Genomic DNA, 16,265 nt, shown 5'->3' with positions numbered 1-16,265 from the left:
GAATATGCACAAAGGTGGAAAGAACTAGTAGCTCGAGTACAACCACCGCTCTTGGACATATACTTGGTAGACATGTTCATGGGCACTGTGCAAGGACTGTATTACGGGAAGATGATAGGGAGCGTGTCATCAGGGTTCTCTGACCTAGGCATACTTGGGGAGCACATAGAAAGTGGTATCAAGAGCGGGAAAATTCAAAGTGCCCTAAGTAGCTAGTCTGCTGAGAAGAAATCCCTTAACAACTTCCAGAAGAAGAAATGTCACATATCCCATGTGTTAGCCTTCCTCACTTTTACGTATGATATCCCTCCTTGGGGTTCAATTAAAATATATCATTACAAAGTCCCTCACACACAAGGGTTTGGCAATGGACGAAGTAATTTATTGACTTTGTTTCAGAGGAGTCTAAGCCTATGAGTGATGTGCTCAAAAGACCCTGTCTGACGAGACTCTTAGTCAAGTCCCTCAGGCGAGGCATTCAGATGATTACATCCAAATGGATCTTAGTCCCTCAAATGAGACATTTAGATAATCCTATCTGACGAGACTCTTAGTCGAGTCCCTCAGGTGAGGCATATAGATGAGCCTATTTGATTATGCTTTTAGTCCCTCGGGCAAGGAGTTTATATGATCCTGTCTGATGAGACTTTTAGTCCTTCAGGTAAGGCATTTATATGAGCTTGTCTGATGAGTCTTTTAGTCCCTCAAGTGAGGTGTTTAAATGAGCCTATCTGATGAGACTCTTAGTAAAGTCCTCCAAGAGAGGTGTTTATATGATCCTATTTGATGAGACTCTTAGCCTCACAAGTGAGGCGCTTAAATGAGCATGTATGACAAGAATCTTAGTCCCCCAAGTGAGGCGTTTAATTGAGTGTATCTTCCGATACCCTTAGTCGAGTGCCTCAAGCGAGGAGTTTAGATGTGCATGTCTGATGATATTTTTAGACCCTTCCGTGAGGCGATTATATGAGCTTGTCTGATGAGACTCGTAGTCCCTTAGGAGATGCGTTTATATAAGTCTGTTTGATGAGCCTTTTAGTCCCTCAGACGAGACATTTAAATGATCACGTTTGATGAGACTCTTAGTTGAGTCCTTCGGGAAAGGTGTTTAAATGATCCTTTTTTATGATACTCTTAGTCGAATCCCTCACGCGAGGCATTTAGGTGAGCTTGTTTGATGAGAATCTTAGTCTTTCAGGTGAGGTGTTTAGATAAGTCTATTTGATGAAACTCTTAGTCCCTCAGGTGAGGAGTTTATATGAGTCTGTCTGATAAGACACTTAGTCCCTCATGCGAGGCATTTAGATGAGCATGTGTGATGTGACTTTTAGTCCCTCATATGAGGAATTCAGATGAGTCTGTCTTAGTTGAGTCCCTCAATCAAGGCATTTAGATGAGCCTATTTGGTAATATTCTTAGTCGAGTCCCTCAGGAAAGGCATTTAGATGCATGTTTGATGAGACTCTTAGTCCATAAGTTGAGGCATTTATATGATTCTTTTTCGGATGGTACTCTTAGTCCTTCAAGCGAGGTGTTTAACTGATCATGTTTGATGAGACTCTAAGTCCCTTAGGCAAGGAGTTTAGATGAGTCTGTTTGATGAGAATCTTAGACCCTCAGGCAAGGCACTTAAATAAGTTTGTTTGACGAGAATCTTAGTTGAGTCCTTCAAGCAAGGCGTTCAAATGAGTCTTTCTCATGAAACGTTTAGTCGAATTTCTTAGGCGAGACTCTTAGATGATCCTGTTTCAAGAGAAACTTAGTCGAGACCCTCATACAAGGCGTTTAGATGAGGTTGTGTGATAATACTTTTACTCCTTCAGGCGAGGCGTTTATATGAGCATGTCTGATGAGACTCTTAGTCGAGTCCCTCGGGTGAGGAGCTTAGATGAGCTTGTCTGGCTAGACTTTTACTCAATTCCCTTAGGCGAGTAATTTAGATGAGCGTGTCTGATGAGAAACTTAGTACCTCAAATGAGGCGTTTAGATGAGTTTGTTCAATGAGACTCTTAGTCCATCAGGATTGAAATTTAAATGATTCTGTCTAATGAGACTATTAGTCCCTTAAGTGAGAAGTTTATATGAGCTTGTCTGACGAGATTCTTAGTCAAGTCCCTCAGGCAAGGCTCTTAGATGAGTCTGTCTGACGAGACTCTTAGTTAAGATCCTCAGGAAAGTTGCTTAGATGAGTCTGTCTGATGAGACTCTTAGCCGAGTGTCTTAGCTGGGGCATTTAAATTATACTATTTGACAAAACTCTTAGTCGATCACCTCAAGCGAAGTGCTTATGTGAGGTGGTCCCCTCACATATAGACTCTTTATGTTTAACGTGAGGGTGGCAATGATCTTCTTAGGAAGTCCAACATTCATTTATTTCCTTAAGAGGCGGTTGGGATCTTCCTATGAAAGTTCAACATTCATTTATTGCCTTTAGTGACGGGAATGATTTTCCTGTAGAAGTCCAACATTCATGTATTGTCCTAGGAGGCGACAAGGATCTCTCTATGGAAATCCAACATTCATTTATTGTCTTATGAGACAACAAGGATCTTTCTATGATAGTTTAGCATTGCCTTAATAGGTGTTTATGATATTAAATAAACCAAAATTAAAAAATTTAAGGGACAAATGGCATGTGATCCACAAATGAAGGGGTTGAGGATAGGAAACGCTGACAGAAATATCCCTCAACATGCTATAAGAGGCAATGCAAATGATTGGCAAGGGAAAGTTGAAAATTAATGAATTCACTCCTCTCCCTTGTACTTAGCATTCTTCTACCTTAATAGTATTTCTATTTTATAAATAGATCGATTACATCTTACACTATATTGTGAATTTGATTGTAATCCCATCCTCTTAAATCAAAACTACACAGTGTTCATCCCGTTACTATCACATTCTTTCCTTTTGGGTTGCTAATAAAATCACAAGCCTTACATTGGTGCTTTCATTGTCACCATGGTAGAGTATGCATGCATTCTAGGCAGAGAAGATCAATATGTGCATATGGAAGCAGAGCATAACACTTGATGGTCATATCAAGCATATTTAAACGGACCTAGTTACACAGTATGTGATCGAATTGAGGCTAAATTGTATCTACAAAGACAATATTTATCATAAACCTCTTACCCTGGTGTTCATAACTAACCTAATTCATCCCCAAGACAACTGTTTTAAAACTCTTTCCATGGTGTTGAGAACTCAATTCAAGATAACATCATATCTTCCATGGTTTAATCGAACCGACAATTCAATTTAGTATGGATGATTATGCATGAGAAATCTGAGAGTCTTGTGCAAGAATTCTAGAGCTGTTGAAAAAAGAAATTGACGCTACCGAATCCATGAATTATGCATTTTCAACTTCAGACGAAACGTTTTCGTACATGGAGTCAATTGATGTTTTGGATTTTCTAACTGATGTGATTCACATGTCAAAGGATTTCCTTCCCTCTAATGAATTGAAACAACCATCTTTTTATCATTGGTGAATCATTGAGCGGTCAAATTTCAGCCTCAATCGATGTTGCAATTACGAAACATATGAATATGGAAGACTTTTTCATCACTATACCTTTTATAAATGTTGTGACTCAATGCTTCATTGCGGATGTGTCACTCTTACACACATACCCATACGACACTAACTAATGTGAGTTGCCCTCATTATTATTTCCAATTTGAACTTGAGGGATTAATAGGAAATCCTTCTTAATATATTGATTCTCAATTGATTTCCATGTTGTTGAAAAACACAATTCAATATGCAAAAATTTCTACTTATGTATTTTATTTCCCAATTCCTATGTGAGATATATTACTTCCTTTAATTAGTGTTTGGAGTATATTTTGGGTTTGGAATATGTGCATCAGATGCATTTTCCAACTTGAAGTTATTTGGTGATTCCCACCACCTGTTTATTAAAAGGCCCCTCAAAACCACATTCTCTTGTAACATGAAAACAATTTTTGCATGACTTCAAACTTCTTTACAAATGTCCAAGATCACTTTTGGTGGTTGTTAGGTTGGTTGTGTTATGATTGGCCGTATTATATTAAAACAAGTGTTCTAGCAAGATGTTGGACAAGATGACTTGACATGTTTGTACGACATCGTAGTGTGCCTTGTTTTGCATTCTTGGAAGATTTGTTTCAAGCGTGAGATCACTGGAGATTCTTTGAAGATATGATTCACGTATATTGAGGTCCAAGAAACGTGTGTTTCTAGAAGCAACAAAGGTTGGTACAAGCTTTGTCGTGTTTCCTAAGAATGGATGTCAAAAACATTTAAGGAAATATCATATTCTCTTCCAAAAATTATGCTGAAGATTGTATTGGATCAGCTATTTCTTTAGACCGAATTGTTCATCAAGCCCATGTTGCTCTCAGGCTATTTAAAGGAAGACTCTAAACCTAAGAAGGCATGCCGCATGTGTGAAAGTATCAATTAGGTTTTAGTATGTTCATTGTTGTTTGTGAGCCACTCTCGTATCACCTTGATGCTAGAGTTGAACTGATAGTTGAGTTATAATTGTGAATCACTTGTAAGCTTTTAAGAAATAGTGGATTCTGTTTATTGGAGTGTATTTGCTCTTTGATTGTTATCTTTTTTATCACGGGTTGTGTTATTGAGAGAAAGTGAGAGGGGTCTCATATCTAGGAGAGTCTTAGATATAAATATCACAGGTAGTGATTAGATGCGAAGATTGTAAGTCGGAGGTTGTTTACATAGGACTGCAACCTAATTCTATTATAGTGGACTTCCTTCCTGGCTTGGATGTCCCTAGATGTAGGTGACGTTGCACCAAACTAGGTTAACAAATACCTTGTGTTATTTACTTCCTTTAATTTACTTTAAGTTGTTTATTGTTATTTGTGTTGTTAAGATGTCTTGACATTGCATTAGAAATTCTAGGGTCCTTACATCATACACGACATCTGTTCTCGGCGTGCCAGAATTTCAATTGGTATCAGAGCATGCACCATGTTCTGTTTTTGGTGAGCTCCAGGAAAGATATTTTCTGGTATTATGGACAAGGAAGGAGGATTTGTTAACAAATCACTTATTTTGGATGACACCAACTATGATTACTGGAAGACGCGTATGGTTGCTTTTCTAAAATCTATGGATAGAAAACCTTGGAAAGCAGTTACCAAAGGTTGGGAACACCTTGTGGTGAAGGACAAAGATGGGAAGGACACAACTGATTTAAAGCCATAAGAGGATTGATCTAAGGAAGAAGATGAACTTGCTCTTGGAAACTCCAAAGCTTTGGACGCCTTGTTCAATGGGGTTGACAGAAATATATCCAGGTTAATAAATACATGTACCATGGCTAAAGATGCATGCGAAATCCTCAGAACCATTCATGAAGGCACATCAAAAGTTAAAATGTCAAGACTTCAACTTCTCACCACCAAATTTGAGAATCTCGGGATGAAAGATGTCGAGTGCATTCATGGTTTTCACATGAATATTCTTGACATTGCCAATACATCTAGTGCCTTGGGAGAGAAGATGTCAGAGGAGAAGTTGGTTAGAAAAATTCTCAGGTCGTTGCCTAAGAAGTTTGACATGAAGGTCACAACTATTGAAGAAGCCCAAGACATTTGCAACATGAGAGTGGATGAGCTTGTTGGGTCACTTCAAACTTTTGAATTGGCTATCAGTGATAAATATGAAAAGAAGAACAAGAACATAGCTTTCATCTCCAGCACTAATGATGAAGAGGTTCAATGTGACTTGGAGACTGATGAAGGAATTTCTAATGCTATTGTGCTTCTTGGGAGGCAATTCAATAAGGTGTTGAAGAGAATGGATAGGAATCCAATACTAAATGTCAAGAACAGGCCATTAAACATCAGTAACAACATTTATTTTCAGAGAAAAGCAAGAACATAGGAGAAGCCCAATCAAGGAAAAGGTATTCAGTGTCATGGATGTGAGGGTTTTGGTCACATTAGATCAGAATATCCCACATACCTCAAGAAACAAAAGAATGGCTTATCTGTTTCTTGGTTTGATGATGAGGATTCTGAAAGTGAACCTGATGATGAAACTGCTAAGCATGTTACAGCCTTCGCTGGTAGATGTGAATCTAATGAAGATTCTTGTGATGAGGATCTCTCTTTTGAAGAATAGGTTGTTTCCTACAAAGAGTTTTGTGCTAGAAGTGAAGAGGTTTGTAAGATAGGAGAAAAGAAGAAGAGAATCATAACTCAACTGGAGGTTGAAAAAGAGAAACTTTTATCTACTATCACTGGTCTTCAAAATGAGGTAACCCTATTGACTTTTAAACTTGAAAACATGACCAAATCCATAAGAATGTTGAACAATGAGTCTGATATGTTAGATGAAATTCTTCAAGTTGGTAAAGGGGATAGAAACTTAAAAGGTATAGGTTTTAATTACCAATATCTAAATAAACAAAGAAAAACCCTGGAGAAAATTTATTCCTTCTGAAAGGAAGTATGAGCTCACAATGTCCGACCAAATGTTACAACATCCTTCCAGACATCAGGAAACTCAAACTAAAGCCAAGTTCTTGCCTTTGAAATGTCATTATTGTGGTAAATATGGTCATATAAAGCCTTTTTGTTACAGACTGTATGGTTATCCAAAACATCTAACACAACCTATGGTTAATCACGTGATGATTAAAACTAGAAAGGAATGGAAACCTAAGGTTATTGATACTAGTCTTATAGCCCATACTTATCTTAATGCTTTAGCTAGAGAAGACTGGTACTTTGACAATGGATGTTCTAGACATATGACATGGGTCAAGAAGTATTTAGTGGACATCAAGTCTTATTCCACCAGTTTTGTCACATTTGGTGACGGAGTTAAAGGTGAAATTAAGGGAGTAAGAAAGTTAGTTTGTACTGGACTTCCTAGACTAGATAATATTCTTCTTATGAAAGGATTGACTACAAATCTGGTTAGTATTAGTCAGTTATGTGATCAAGGTTTAAAAGTCAATTTCACCAAGTCATAATGTTTATTTACCAATGAGAAGAGTGATGTTTTGATTAGGGGAGATAGATCTAAAGTCAATTGTTATTTGTGGGTACCACAAGAAACTACTCATTCTTCCACATGTTTAATGTCCAAGGAAGATGAATTCATGTTGTGGCACCAGAAGCTTGGACATCTGAATCTCAAAGGTATGAAGAAGATTATGTCAGAAGAAGCTATTAGAGGTCTACCAAAGCTCAAAATTGATGAGGGTAAAGTTTGTGGTGAGTGTCAAATTGGGAAGCAACCCAAGATGTCACACTCAAAGGTGCAACATCAGACTACTTCCAAAGTTCTATAACTTATTCATATGGATTTAATGGGGATGATGCAAGTTGAAAGTCTTGGTGGAAAGAGGTATGTCTATGTGGCTATAGATGATTTTGTAAGATTTAATTGGGTGAACTTTATCAAAGAAAAATCAGATACTTCTGAGGTTTTCAAAGACCTTTGTCAACGCCTTCAAAGAGAGAAGGAAAGTGTATTTGTTAGAATCAAAAGTGACCATGGCAAGGAATTTGAAAATGCCAAATTTTCTGAATTTTTCTCTACTGAAGGTATTGGTCATGGATTCTCATCACCCATCACTCCTCAGCAAAATGGAGTTGTATAACATAAGAATATAACTCTATAAGAATTAGTTAGAGTCATGCTACATGCAAAAAATCTTCCTTATCATTTTTGGGTTGAAGCCATGAACATTGCATGCTATACTCACAATCATGTCACTCTGAGAGCTGGTACATCCCCTACACTCTATGAATTATGGAAAGGGAGGAAGCCTACTATTAAATACTTTCATGTTTTTGGGAGTAAATGTTACATCTTGGTTGATCGAGAACAAAGGAGAAAGATGGATCCCAAAAGCGATGAAGGGATATTTCTTGGTTACTCTACAAATAACAGAGCTTATAGGGATTTTAACTCCATAACCAAAGTCATGATGGAATCCATTAATGTTGTGGTTGATGATTCAATCAATGAGAAAGGGATTGATGTCGACGAGGATGTTGGAACATCATCTCAGCAGATTGATGATCTAGAAAATGAGGCAAAATTTGAGTCCAACATTTAGACAACAAGTATTGAACAAGATAATCCTCTAGCCAACAAATGTCCCTCTATTAGAATTCAGAAAAATCATCTAAAGGAGCTTATTATTGGAAATCTTGACGAAGGGATCACCACTAGATCCAGAGATGTGATATCCAATTCTTATTTTGTCTCAAATTTTGAACCTAAAAATGTGAAGGAGGCCTTAACTGATAAATCATGGATCAATGTTATGCAAGAAGAACTAGGTCACTTCAAAAGGAATGAAGTGTAGGACCTAGTACCCAGTCCTGAAGGAACGAACGTTATTGGCACAAAATGGATTTACAAGAACAAATCTGATGAAAAGGGAATTGTAACCGGAAACAAGGCTAGGCTTGTAGCTCAAGGATATACCCAAATTTAAGGAGTTGATTTTGATAATACTTTTGATCATGTTTCCCATCTTGAATCCATAAGATTGCTCTTAGGAGTGGCATGCATGCTAAAATTCAAGTTATTTTAGATGGATGTGAAAAGCGCCTTCTTGAGTGGGTACTTAAATGAATAAGTATATGTTGAACAACCCAGGGGGTTCATAGATCCTAGTTTTCCATATCATGTTTACAAACTAAGGAAAACTCTATATGGATTGAAGTAAGCATCTAGGGCTTGGTATGAAAGCTTAGCTGAGTTTCTGGTCAATAATGGCTACAGGAAATGGGGAGTAGAAAAGACCTTGTTTGTTAAAGAAGAGCATGGTAAACTCATGATAGCTCAAATATATGTTGATGACATTGTGTTTGGAGAGATGTCGAACCATATGGTTCAACATTTTTTCAAGCAAATGCAATCTGAATTTAAGATGAGTCTTGTTGGTGAATTAACTTATTTTGTTTGTCTTCAAGTTAAAAAAATGGATGATACTATCTTCATTTCTCAAAGCAATTATGCTAAGAATATAGTGAAGAAGTTTGGCCTAGAAAGTTCTAGTCACAAAAGGACACTTGCAACAACACACTTGAAATTAACTAAAGATGAAAAAGGTGTTGGTGAGGATCAAAGTTTGGACATGAGTATGATTGGTAGTCTTTTGTATCTTACAGCTAGAAGACCATACATCACTTTGGCTGTAGGAGTATGTGCTAGATATCAAACTGAGCCCAAAACTAGTCACATTACACAAGTGAAGAGGATATTGAAATACATCAATGGTACTAGTGAGTATGGCATGTTGTATTCTCATAGCACTAACTCCATGCTTGTAAGGTATTGTGATGTAGACTGAGCAGGTAGTGCTGATGATAGAAAAAGAACTTATGAAGGATGTTTCTTCTTGGGAAAAAATTGTATCTCTTGGTTCAGAAAGAAGAAAAATTGTGGGTCATTGTCTACAATTGTGGCTGAGTATACTGCAACAGAAAGAAATTACTCTCAATTGATTTGGATGAAACAAATGCTAAAGGAATATAATGTTAAACAGGATGTCATGACATTATATTGTGACAATCTGAGTGCAATCAATATATCCAAGAATCCCATTCAACATAGCAAAACAAAGCATATTGACATTCGTCACCATTTTATTAAGGATCTTGTTGAGGATAAAATTGTTACTTTTGAGTATGTGGCCACTGAGAAACAACCGGAAGATATATTTACTAAGGCTTTGGATGCAAATCAGTTTGAGAACGAATTGAGAATTTTCACTTTTGAGGAGTTATAGCAATTACAGGTTTAGAGACGTGCAACTAATACTTTCTCTGTCCTCCATTTAGTGGTGCACGAAATTTCAGGGAAATCATTACAAACTTTCCATAACTTACTTCCAACATGCCTTTAACTCCCTTTTACCTACATTATCACTCTCATTCTCTCTAAACTCAGAAAACTATTCAACATTGCTCTTACTTACTCTCATCTCACAACATTCTCTCATACCATCAATCTCAACATAAAATTTGTCGAAGACTAAGATTTCAAGATGTCTAAAGCCTCAGACTCAACACCCAACAAAAGTTCCAAAGATCAATCGGCCCCAAATCCATCAAAGGTTAGGGTTACGCGTGGTAATACCAAAGAGGGTTATTCGGATGTTATCACTGATGCCACTCCCATCACCGTTATTCCAGGATGCATTCCAACAAAAAGAGGGACTAAAACACCTGCTGCAAAAATGACTAAGCCTTCAAATGTAAGTGAATCCTCTACCCCCTCTGTGTTGGTTCAAACACCCCTAGTGATGTTAGGAGTGTTGAATCTTTTGTTGCTATCAAGAAATCTCATATTATGAAAAGTTTGTATCTTGAACCTATCAAAACCCCTAATGTCAAACCAGATGTTATTCCCTCTACAAAAGGTCTTGTCATTTCGAATGTTGTGGGTAGTGTTGGAACATCTGGAAATCTTCCTCTGAAATTGTAAGTCTAGATAACCCTAGAGCTGAAAAAGACCCTAGGTCAATCTAGTTTGAATGTTGTTGTTAATGACTTTGTTAATAAAAGTATTCATGTGTTACTCTCTAAAATTTTGGTTGTTGACCTTGAGTCTGGTGTTGCATCGAATGTCGCAAAATCCTTGGCCCAACCTAATCATCATGTCGAAACCACACAAGAAAACTCTCATGGTGAATCTGACAATGAGTCTGTTCCTATTGAGTCTCTTGAAAAATCTCAAGAGGATGTATCTAATAAGAAGTCATAAGAGGATATGTCTGAAGCTGAATCAGTTAGTGGTGAGAAAGATAATTTTGATGATGAAAGTATGTCTGTTGAGAGTGAGAAAGATTTGTCTGACGAAGAAGACAAAGAGGAAAGTGCTAGTGTGAAGAAGGATCAGTCTACTGATATTGTCATTGTAGTTGATCTAGATTCTGATGATGAGTCGATAGGAAAGAAATTGACTCCTGGTATTGCTAAAATATTAAAGAATAGGAAAGGGATGGTTGTTGTGTCTGCAAGCAAGCCTTCTAAGGCGTCCAAGAAAAGTGTTGGTGTTTGACCTACAAAAGGGTGGAGCAAAGTTGTGACTCATGCTACCAAGAAAATGTATTTGAAAAGGAAGGAAGTTCCATAAAGTGAGTATGAGTATGATGTCAAAAAAATGTTCAAGACAGCATGCCTTCAGCTAAGAAGAGAGTTGTTGGAAAAAAGATTCCTGCAAATGTGCCTAAAGTTCCCATTGACAACATTTCTTTTTATTCTGTGGAAAAAGATGAAAAATGGAAATATGTGTACCAAAGAAGACTAACTTTGGAAAGAGAGCTTCGTAAGGATGCTCTTGAATGCAAGGAAATGGTGGATCTTATTGAGGATGCTGGTTTGATGAAGAGTGTTTATGGTTTTTGTAATTGTCATGAGATGTTGGTGAAGGAATTCATTGTGAACATTTCTAAGGATTGTGGTAGTAAGATGAGCAATGAGTATAGAAAGGTTTATGTCAGAGGTAAATGTGTGGATTTTTCTCTTAAAGTTATCAACAAGTTTAGGGGTAGGAGAGAGGAGGAGCAAGTTGAGATGGAAGTGACTGGTAATGTTATTTGCAAGGAGATCACTGCAAAACAGGTTAAATAATGGACAAGGAAGGGTAAGCTGTCAACTAGTAGTTTGAGTGTGAAGTATGATGTGCTCCATAGGATTGGGGATGCAAATTGGGTTCCCACCAATCATACCTCTACCATTACTACAGGTTTGGGAAAATTTATCTACATTATTGGGACTAAAACTAAGTTTGATTTTGGGTCATATGTGTTTGAGCAAACCATGAAGCATGCCAATTCTTTTGCTATGAAGATGCTCATTGCATTCCCCTTTCTGATTTGTGGTGTGACTCTCAATCAGCACCCTGGTATTTTGTCCAGCTTTAATGTTACAAGTAAGAGGGAATATCCTTTATCTTTCCACTATAGGTTATTTGCAGGGACACATGTCCCAGACATTGTTGTGACATCTGGTAAGGATGCTTCCAGCTCAACTTCAGGGGAAGGAATCATTGTTGAGCTTAAGGATACATGCAAAGCTTTAAATGAGACCATTGAGTCTTGTACTGAGAAGAAAATCAGACTTGAGAGCTGGATCAAAGCATTGTCTAAGGAGGATATTTATGGAAACTTGGATGGTGATAAGGAAGAGGGAAATAAGGATGAAGGAAATGTTGTTGCATGTGGTGATAAAGATGAGGAAACATATGGCAGTGCTGACATCTGATGTGCCATGTTTTTTTTTTGCTTTTGTATCTCTTTTCATTTGTGGGTTATGCCCTAGATATTTGTGCACATTGAGTGCATATGGTTTGTAACCTAAAACTCTGTATGATCTGCTACAACTTTTCTTTTTTGTTTTGTTTCTGTTCTTGGTGAATGCATTGTTGTTTTGTCAAAATTATGACTAAAAGGGGGGGGGGGAGTAGTTTTGGTAGTTTTTATTATTTGCCTTATTTTCCCTTAAGGGGGAGTAGTATTTGTTTATGACTACTATTTAGGGGGAATATGATTTTATTTTCTAGCTTGATGATGTCATGATAATGTAGTGCTAGTTTATGTGCTTGATATATGGTTGCATGTGGGGTCACATCTGATGTCTTGAGATCCTGACTGTGAGAATTTATTTTTCTCTGAAGAAGGTTCTTTTTGTGAGAGTTTATTTTTCTTTGATGTTGTGCTCTGTGAGGCTGAGTTTTATCTTTTTCTGTTGCGTATGCCTCTGATATGTCTTGGTGAAGTTCCAATTTTCACTGTGCATTTTTTTAAGACGTTCTTTTGAGGTAATGTTGAAGTTTTACCTTCTTTCAAGATGATTATGTATCCCTTTTGTTCTTGGTTATTTGTGCAAATTTATTGGTATATGCAAAATGAATTTTGCAAAAGTTGTTTTAGCCAAAATTTGTCAAAGGGGAAGATTGTTAGGTTGATTGTGTTGTGATTGGCCGCATTTTGTTAAAACAAGTGTTCTAACAAGATGTTGGACAAGATGGTTTGACATGTTGGTACGACATCATAGTGTGCCTTGTTTCACATTCTTGGAAGATTTGTTTCATGTGTGAGATCACTACAGATTCTGTGAAGATATGATTCACGTATACTACGGTACAAGAAGCGTGTGTTTCTAGAAGCAACAAAGGTCGGTTCAAGCTTTCTCGTGTTTCCTAAGAATGTATGTCAAAAACATTTAAGGAAACATTATATTCTCTTTAGAAAATTATGCTGAAGATCGTATTGGATCAATTGTTTTTTTATCCCGAATTGTTCATTAAGTCCATACTGCTCTCAGACTATTTAAAGGAAGACTTTAAACCTAAGAAGGTTTGTCACATGTGTGGAAGTGTCAATTAGGTTTTAGTCTGTTCATTGTTGTTTGTGAGCCACTCTCGTATCACCTTGATGTTAGAGTTGGACTGATAGTTGAGTTGTAATTGTGAATCACTCGTAAGCTTTTAAGCAAGAGTGGATTCTTTTTATTGGAGCGTGCCTCCTCTTTGATTGTTATCTTTGTTATCATGAGTTGTGTGATTGAGAGGAAGTGAGAGGGGTATCATATCTAGGAGAGTCTTAAATAGAAATATCACGGGTAATGATTAGGTGCGAAGACTGTAAACCGGAGGTTGTTTACATAGGACTTCAAAGTAATTCTATTATAGTGGATTTTACTTCCTAGCATGGATGCCCCCAGATGTAGGTGACGTTGCACCGAACTGAGTTAACAAATACCTTGTGTTATTTACTTCCTGCAATTTACTTTAAGTTGTTTATTATTATTTGTGTTGTTACACGGTCTTGACATTGCATTCGAAGTTCTGGTGTCCTGACATCGTATATGACATTTGTTCTCTACGTGCCGAAATTTCAATGGTGTTCTATTTGCTTGTACCAATTTGAAAGCTTCTTATCGAGTATACAAGGCCATTTATATTTGGTACAAAATTAGAGTGAAATCTTATAGACATAAATTGAACTTTTTAATGGCTATTTCATTGGTTCTCCATTTGAATTTTCTATTTTTGCTCTCGGCTTGACTAAGCTTGTTGATAATAGTAATTTTAGTCTCTTTATATTTTAAGTTGATTCCTTTGGTTATCTTGTTGTACCTTTTGGATATATATATATATATATATATATATATATATATATATATATATATATATATATATATATATATATATATATATATAAGTTTTCTTGATTGTTATGGTGTGGCTTTGATAGAAGTGTGGACTTCTAAACAAGCCATGGAGAGAATTGAGATCCCCATTGGTGGTTCCTGCAAATCAATTATGCAGTATAAACAACTGTTTTTCAATGCTTGTGATGTTACCTTCTGTTTTAACACGGGGTTGCTTATTTAGAACCCAACAAATGGAGTTGAGTAAGAAAGTGGTGAATAGTGTTTCCGCACCCATAGCTTTAATTGTTGATGCTATAAACAAGTTAGAATATTTTGTGTCTTACAATTACTTGGTTACTTGTGTTTCATTCGACAAATTCAAGGGTGGCAGTTGTTAGATGTTAATCCTAATGGGACTGGAAGATATTCTGCAACAACTACAAAAGTTGGCCCCTGAACCATATCATGTTAACTCTTAGCTATATCATGACTTTCCCATGATGGTGATATGAGAGTTGGGGGCCTAATTTCTTTTTCTGCTGCAATTTGTGTAGTTACTTTAATTGAAGGTTTACTTTATGATATGACATTGGGCCTTGTAATTTACATGATAAACATTGATAATTTCTTAATGCATCATATATATATTATTAGTACACCAAGTAAAAATATTGAAATGCTCCCAGATTTCGGAGATGCATCTCCAGACGCACTTTGAAACATTAAATGAATCGGAGATGCATCTCCGTAACAATTTAAAACATAAACCATATATCACACTTAAATGTCATTTTACACTTTTATTGTCCCGGAGATGTATCTCCATTTATTTTACGGAGACACATCTTCGTAACCTATCATAACAAAATAATTCATGTTATGTTTTGTTTATATTTATTCAAATGAATATTCATAAGCGTTACGTACCATGTTATGTGACGAGATTTAAATCATACAATCGATATGAAAAAAATGACATATATAAATTCAGATGGTCTAAAAATGTCATATATAAATAAAGTCAAAAACAACGATAAATTAGCATGAGGTGAAAACAAAGTACAATCCATAATGAATCCAAAGCACAACTTTTATATACTACTACACTACTATGTATCTTGGACTACATATCCTCTGCCTCCTTAGGATCCTCGACCATCAATCCTCCCTACCCTCCAACATTGTCTTTGGTACATCAATTCCCTCTGTGCCTCCGTCATGATGGCATCTAGGACATGGCTCACATCAGACTCATAAGGGAAGATACCTCTGTCAATGTATGCCTACGTAATCTCCATTATGTGACGACATCTAGTCAAGACTTCCTCAACATGATCTAATTGTTCTTGCTCCCTCTCTGGTATCTCCTGATGAGATGGCCTAGGTGAATCTCCTGGAGCAGCCTGTACCATATACATATGTGAGACACTGAAGAACCACCTGATGTACCTGTCAATGTAGCTCCAATCACTCTCATCTATGGTACTCCGTACCTGCTCTGGTACCAAATGACTCTCATAATAATCAAACATGGAATTCATCTGTCTACGTGTCAAATTAGAAGGATCAGAGACAACAGGGTGTCTGGGAATGATATAAGTGTAGTCGAACTTCCGCATGACGCGTTTGGGAATATGAGGAGCAGTGAGACGTGATCCGCAAGCCAACCATTCTGATTATAACATTATCTCGTCAAATGGTCGCATCTCACGATGATCGACATAGTTGTTGAAGTGCATTTCCTCGGAAACCAAGCAGTCAAGATACACTCGGAACGACCGTGCCACCTGGTTTCCTCTGAGAGGGACAAATGTAGTAGCACGCCACATATCCTCAGTGTAAGTCGGTACACTCGCCCAGCTGAAGATGCTCGGGAAGTGCTAAAGGATCCAAGCCTGAAAAGTTTAAAACATACAAATCATTGGTAATGGTATTGCAAAGATGAAATGAAAATGACATAGAAACATTAAAAGACCAATAAATATTACCGTTAGTAGTGTGATGTTCTCGGTGACCTGCTTCGTCTTCCACCTACAACCCTCTAATAACTTTGAGTAAAAGTAGACCAAACAAGCGGCCCCTAGTTGTACTCATGGATCCGCTCGAAATCC

At 37.0% G+C, this 16,265-nt stretch overlaps 1 protein-coding gene and 1 pseudogene across 1 annotated transcript; both read left to right on the top strand.

Annotated features, from left to right (window-relative positions):
- Nucleotides 1-5,035: 5,035 nt before the first annotated feature.
- LOC127103796 (uncharacterized) lies at nt 5,036-8,099 on the top strand (annotated as a pseudogene).
- A 3,073-nt stretch (nt 8,100-11,172) lies between these two features.
- LOC127103790 (uncharacterized) lies at nt 11,173-12,261 on the top strand. Its single transcript, XM_051041028.1, has 2 exons — nt 11,173-11,584; nt 11,744-12,261. Exons 1-2 carry the CDS (start codon nt 11,173-11,175, stop codon nt 12,259-12,261), a joined length of 930 nt encoding a protein of 309 aa, XP_050896985.1.
- Nucleotides 12,262-16,265: the final 4,004 nt, after the last annotated feature.

This window comes from Lathyrus oleraceus, chromosome 1 (assembly GCF_024323335.1).
Source record: "Lathyrus oleraceus cultivar Zhongwan6 chromosome 1, CAAS_Psat_ZW6_1.0, whole genome shotgun sequence".
NCBI classification, from domain to species: domain Eukaryota; kingdom Viridiplantae; phylum Streptophyta; class Magnoliopsida; order Fabales; family Fabaceae; genus Lathyrus; species Lathyrus oleraceus.
Note: the sequence above shows the minus strand (reverse complement) of the source record. Positions and strands in the feature narration are given on the sequence as shown.